The following is a 6,760-nucleotide window of genomic DNA, read 5'->3' as shown; positions in this document are numbered from 1 at the left end:
GTCCCTTCCCTCAGAGCCCCTCCTTCTGGCCTCTGCCCTCCCTGTCTCTTAACTGCATCCAGCCATGGGACAAGAGACACAGCTAATGAGTGGTCAGAGACAATGGCGATTTGCCAGCTGTGACCTCAGCCAGCTAAGGTTGCATCCCCTAAGGAGCCTCCAGTAATGCGTGGGAAGCAAGCAATTCCTTTTAGCCCCCTCCTGGTCCCCTCTCGCTAATACCCTAAGACTGTTCCAGTCATGCTCAGCAGAAGGGACCATCAGAGGGAGGGGACAAGACAGTGTGGAAGCATCTTCAAGATGTTTGTCATTCTTATCTCTGACCAGCAGGCCAAGGGAGGACTCGCTCTAACTAACCCAGCCTCTCTCAGCATCTCTGTTTCTAAGGCTGCTCGCTGGGGCACACAGGGACGCGTGTGTGAGCCTGGCTATGTGAGTGCGAGCGTGTGTGTCTCTGCTTGTAGGGGGACTGAGGGGCACGTAAGAGTGTGGGGACAGCTTTGGGGAGTATTGACATCGACACAGGGGGCTTGGGAAATGTAACACCACTGTGCATGTGGGAAGCCCAGGTCTCTGTGCTACACAGAGCAGGATGAGAGTTTGCTAGTTTTTTGAAGACAACTTTTAAATAATCATAGAAACAGGAGGTTCCGTGAGCATTACATTTGCCAGAGATTATTAGAAAATACACTCTTGATAAGGAACCAAATTAGAGCAGTTCTGGCCTAGCTGGGCAAAACGGCCTCTCGAGGTTCCTGCCAGCAGCACAGAGCAGTTAGTTGTGTGTCTATGGCCCGTGTCTGTCCACGGCCAAAGGAGCAGCCAGGGACCCTGCCAGGAAGAGAACTGCCCTTCGCCAGTGGCTCTCTCAGGCTTTTCCGATGTGTGTGTGTCTGCCTTGGCGGGTGGGGGAGATGGATGCCCTTATGCTGAGCTTTTACAGCACTGAAGCTCCCAGGCCTGGGACCACCTTGGACTAAACACGCCCTTGAATAATGACTATGAGAAAGAGACTGTCCCCAGCCCACCCGCACCCTCCTAATTTATGTGAGCTGACTGGAGCTTGGGGAATACTGGGCTGTCTGCTTTGACCTTGCCCCCCAGGAATCTTCGGAATGTGCGGGGCAGGGCCAACCGCCCAATGTGACTTCTGTGGTCCACCCCCTTAGGCCCCACAACACCTCTGATCTTACAAACAGGGAAGCAAGAGGGACCCCAGGAACAGCCCCTCCTCTGTGAGGGACTCTATAAGACTGGAGGCCCAAAGAATGAAAGCGCTTTTGTTGATCAGGCTGTTATTGAGAAGGCTCAGGATCTCTTCATTCTCCTCTGAGAAAAGCTCTCTGGCAGTTTTCCCTGTGGCTCCCTCCCTGCCCTGGCCGCCTTCTGAGGGGTGGGATATTATTTTCCTGAATTTCTGGAGATTTGAGATAGGGTGGGATGTCGCTGTTCCTTAAGAGTTAGTGTTACCTACTTATGACTTAACATCCCTGCCTACTGCCCCATTAGCATCGACCTCAGCAAGTACACCATGATCAGATCACGGGAGACAGAGCGCAGGGAGGAGAGGTAGCTCTGTCTCTCTGATTTGCCCCGTCATTCTTCTATACCCTCAAGCTTTAGCAGCATTACAACCAAAGAGTAATAGGGCAGCCCTCTGTGAGCTTCCGTGAGGGCTTATGGAAACACCGTCGCAAACATGGACTTGGCCCAAGGGCTGACCTATGTGGAAAACTAGCTTTGGATGGAAGAGGGTGTGAGCGTTAGCACAGATTTGAACTCCCCCAAAGATTTATGCAAAAAGGAAGCCTAGCATCTATCTCACTTGTGTCCTGGGATTTCTGTACCTACTGTGCTCTGGGAAGATGGTGCTACAAGCACAGGCCACACTATGATCCCATTGGTGCCCCTTCGCCCATTCTAATGTGGAGGGAAAGGTCTCGGGGCTCCTGGACTCCAAATGTCCTAGAAAGGGAGTTACTGCAATCCAGGGTGGACCTCACTGCGCAGAGAAGAAGGGAGGAAAGGCAGGGGAGTGAACAAGGAGACCTGAGAGATGGAGAGGGCCGGCAGGGGAGGTGGAGAGGCAAAATGTCTGGTTCCCCGGATTGGGGATTGTTCTCTCTCTGTCCTTGGGTTTGGGTGGCGTTAGAACATAGCAAAGCGTTGTTTGGGGGTGAATGGTTGGCAATGGCAGGCTTCCCAGTGTTCCTATAGGACGGGACACAGTTGCCTGCCCACCTCCAAGGCCGGGCTCCAGGGCTGGACCCAAGTGGTACTGCTTGGCTTGTGTCTGGGTGGCATTTGGCATGGGACCCCATGCTGTCGTCCCTGGGGTCTGAGAGGTTTGGTACGTGTCCCTTCCCATTCTCATCCTCGCCCTTGGCTGGGTGCATGCTGGATGCTTTGAGCCGCACAGACCATGAGAAGAAAATGAAACACACACAGGGCTTCATTCTCTTCCTGTCCCATGGTCGTGTCCTTTCACCATGATCTGCCTGACCCCGTCCATCGTGCTTGGGGAGGCTGCTGATTACTAGGCTCCGTCTTGTCACCAGGCTGCCTGTCTTGCACGCGGGGCCATGTGTCCAGGCTGGGGACAGCCAAACCAACCAGACTCGGCTGTTTTACATTTCCCTCTCAGCTCCTCCCACATTGCCCCCAACTACAGTGGGTGCGACGGGCACTGTGAGCAGTACTGATGTTACTGCCACTGCTGCCACCACCGAAGCCACAACAGTCCCCATCATCCCAACTGTCGTACCTACCACCATCGCCACAACTACTACAACCACTGCCGCCGCCACCACCACGGAGAGGCCTCCCACCTCCGGGACTAAGACACACGAATCCGGTACTGCCCGCTGTCCATCTCCCCGCCCTTCCACCCGCAGGCTTCCCCAGGCAGGAGGGGGGTCTGCGATGCTGGCGACCAACACCTCCCTTTGTCTCTGCTCTGGATTCTCAGTCTGGTGAGACTAGGAGCACAGTACCCCCTCCCCCACTCCGCGGATGGTTCTCTGCTCCATCCTCCCTGTTCTAGCCTCAGGTCCCCGTGCTCTAACCGAGGGCCATGCTCCTCCCGCGTGGTAGGGCTTCCTCCAACAAAATGCCGAACAGTCAGCTCAGGGCAGAGCACTCTGGAAAGGAGAGAGTGTGGGAAAGGAAAGACGCCTGACATTGGACAACCCTCCTGAGAAGTCTCCCTGCCCCAGCCATGTCGCATCCAGCCCTGGTAAGAATTGATCCCAGGGCTGGCCCGAGCCTGGATTTGTGCTGTCCCTACATCATGCAGCCAGGCCAGGGAGCTCTGTTCTTCCAGCATGAAGAGACCCCTCAGGAATCCAGCAATACTTCTAAGAACTAAGCGTTAGACACTTTTATTACCACAGAGGGGAGGGCGCCTAACTTGCAAAGCCACAAGCCAGCTGTAAAATAAGCGTGATGCTGCCTGAGGGCTGGCAGTTAGCACCCAGGACCCTCCTCCAGCGGCTGTGGAATCGTCAGCCCCTCTGTTTCCTGGTCAAATCCTTTCTCCTTCTGAGACCTCCCTGTTTCCCACTCCATCCTCTTCTCTCAGCACCTGAATGAGGATGGAGGCCTAATCCACCAGCAGCTTCTTTAAGTCAATCACATGGAGTGATGTGAGCTCTACGGGGAGACAAATGATACGTAGCTGACATGCTCCTCAGACCTTGAAAACACTGATTTGCTTTAAAGGTGCAATAGCTAGAATTTAAATAACATGCACAGTAAGAAAAAGTTGGCCAAGGAGAAACCTGCTAGGCTATTAGAAGCTGCCACAGGGTTTGGTGATGGATATTCTTTGGGACCCCACAGTCAGGCATCTTTTGCATTAAAGTGAGGCTTCGTGTCCTACCTGAATGATCTGAGTTCACAGAAGAGATGCACAAAGAATGGAGAAGGGGAGTGGATCTCGCTCCCTAGCAGTTACTTGTCCTCTGCAAGGACTGGCCTTGATGCCACATGGGTCTAGCCCCATGGACTCCCTCTCGCAAGTCCTGACTGCGGGAACACTGTGGAGGGCCTGGCCATGCCCCTGACCTTATCATTAGAGCTTGGGGACACCCCTCAAACATCCTGACTGCCTTTAATGCAGCAGAATGGCTCTAATGTCCAGGATTTATTGAATGAGTTTTCATCTTTATCAGGTTTTTTATCTTAGGATAAAATGTTTTCTAAGTTTACTTTTTCCAGAGTAAAATAGGACTTTTCAGATTTCAAGGGATTTTCCCTAATTCCCACCTTCTAGGACTCGGCAGAACAATCCGTGCTCCGTCTCACTGACCCTTTTTGCTGTATAGTCGTCGGTAGCTCTCCTTGGTCCTTCTCTTTGAACTTCTCAGCTCTCCAGTGGTCGTCATCTTGTTCTCTCTATGGCAATGCCGTCCTTCGCTCTCACCTTCAAATCGTTTAGGTTTCCCATCATTTGACCTTTTCTAACAGAGCCCAAATCTCATTGACCTTTCAGACAGTGAGATTTGGGTCAATATTGTATTGGTGGCCAAACTGTCTAAACTCAAATTCTCAGGCTATTTCCAAAGGCCAGAGCAGAGGAGGAAACTCACCTCTCCTAATCATGACTAATTCATTCCCACTAGCAAGAGCCATGGGTGTCCCCAGAACTGGGATTGAGGTGGCCCAAAGCAGCCAATACAATGGAAACATTGGGCAGATAAGTAAAGAAGCCTACCTTCTGCCCCGTTCCGCCCCCCGCCTCCCCCGTGGAGAAGGCCCTGTGGTGCCATCAGTGGAATCTCTTTCTTGGTCTCTCACCTAACATGAGCTATACTCACCTGAGGCAACTGACAACTGACAGGATTGTAGTAAAGAAGGCACTTTTTTGAAGTTATGATCAGATCTTTTGTCATTTCTCAGCCTGCAGACTCAGTCACATGTCAAATAGATAATGAATAAATGTATCACCAATGTACTCTATTCATTTATTTTTGACAAGTGAGTTGGTGATAGTGCTCCCTTGCATGCTAATAAAATATACAGGAGCCACACTTGTAAAGTCTTTGAAATACAAGGCCTCACGCTAGTACTCCACTATTAAGGCTTTGCTGGGAAATAGGGTAATCAGACTACTGGGACTCTTGAAAAATGATTACTTTTGAAGATTAGCACCATTCCCTTGTCCACAGGCTATGATTTCAGACAGAACAATGGCTTTGATAAAGTAGCTCCCAGCTCGTAGGAACTAGATAATTAATGTCTTCTGCGTTGCATGGAGATCAAGCCTCAAAGACTGTGGTGCTGAGAAGCCAACAGAACAAGATGATTCTGGTGTCTGGACCACTCAGGGGTGGGTGTCGAGAAAGAGTTATCTTCTCTTGGTCCCACTTAGCCCATGAGAGAGAGAGGAAGGGTTCGTGCTATCTCTACTTGGGACCCTGGAGTTCTAGGCCCTAAGTTCCCTTAGACAAGGGAACTTAGGCTATTTTCCACATAATCCAGGATTGTAGTGACCAAGGGTGACTCCAGGGGCTCCTCAGACCACAGTCACCTGTCTCGTTACTATCCTCTTCCTCCAGTTTCAGGAGCCCAGAAAGGCTTTCCCATGTTTGGTCCTGTCCTTCCTGCGAATCTCATCATGACTGTCAAGTGGCTTTGAAAGCTGTCCTCTCTCTTTCCTGTAGAACGTCTGTAGTTGAAGGGAACGAGGTGGGCTCTCCCCCCGTCTGCACGCGAGCCAACGGGGCTTTTTCCTGGCCCCTTTAACTGCATCGTCCGCATCCATGGTGGGGATCTAAAAAGGGACTGAGCCCAGGTTAGAGCCTCCAGTGCTATAGATCAGAACTCCCAACCCACCTACGTGGATGCACAGACAGTTAACAGCCCTCCCTCGCGTACGAGTCCTCCCAGCTGCGAATGTTTGTACCTGGATGGCGACCTCTGGCCTGGCCGCCAAGGCTGCAGCTTGGAGCTCTGTCGCCCTGGCACAGCCAACTCCGACTCTACCCTTTCCTGGCCTCCTACATGTGTCCGTCTATCTGTCTTCTCCAGAGCCGCCTCCCTCCTCACCACTAACTCCTCTTCTAACCCATCCACCAGCCCCTGATGAGCAGTCCATATGGAACGTCACAGTGCTCCCCAACAGTAAATGGGCCAACATCACCTGGAAGCACAATTTCGGGCCCGGAACTGACTTTGTGGTTGAGTACATTGACAGTAAGCATTGCTGTGCGGGGTGGTGGCGGCGGCCGTGGCGGCGGCAGCTGCAGCGCGCTGCGTAGATGCCATTAAAGAGATCCTGTGAACTCCCCCAGGCCCAGAGAGGCCTTTTAGCCCAGCTTAATTATGACTTAATGAAATCGATATGTGCTCAGATGGCAGTGAGGTGGGAGGAGCAGGCCCAAGGAGAAGGAAGGGGCTTCTGCAGCCATTAGTGAGGTCTAGGGTTGTATGTGCTGGGGAGGGTCTGGGTAATGGGGCCCTCCATCTACTTCCTGTCCAAGATGGGTCCAAATAGGCCCCGAACGAACCAAAATTCGCCTCTGCATGGATCTCCTTACCTCAGAATCCATGTTTTCTGATGTCGCCAGTAGACAGGTGGGGCCAGTTCAGACTTGGGGTAGAACTGTGCTTTCCTCACAGAGGGACACCAGTGGCCACAGTCAGAGACACAGACCACAGAGAACTGGTGGCTTCAACTGAGCTGTTCACATTTTGCTGGATCTTGAGATCACAGATAACAGATCTGTTAACCTGTGAAGTGTAGCCAGATTATCTGCCT

General features: G+C 52.1%; 1 protein-coding gene across 1 annotated transcript in view; it reads left to right on the top strand.

Moving 5' to 3' along the window:
• Nucleotides 1-6,760, top strand: part of NFASC (neurofascin) — a 77,819-nt gene that overhangs the window by 52,915 nt on the left and 18,144 nt on the right. Inside the window, exons 22-23 of the mRNA XM_011373112.1 lie at nucleotides 2,645-2,854; nucleotides 6,079-6,207. Of these exons, the coding sequence (XP_011371414.1) occupies nucleotides 2,645-2,854; nucleotides 6,079-6,207 (339 nt within the window). The remainder of the gene's footprint in view (nucleotides 1-2,644; nucleotides 2,855-6,078; nucleotides 6,208-6,760) is intronic.

This window comes from Pteropus vampyrus, unplaced genomic scaffold, assembly GCF_000151845.1.
Source record: "Pteropus vampyrus isolate Shadow unplaced genomic scaffold, Pvam_2.0 Scaffold217, whole genome shotgun sequence".
NCBI lineage: Eukaryota > Metazoa > Chordata > Mammalia > Chiroptera > Pteropodidae > Pteropus > Pteropus vampyrus.
The sequence above is the reverse complement of the archived record's forward strand: the minus strand, read 5'-3'. Positions and strand labels throughout refer to the sequence as shown.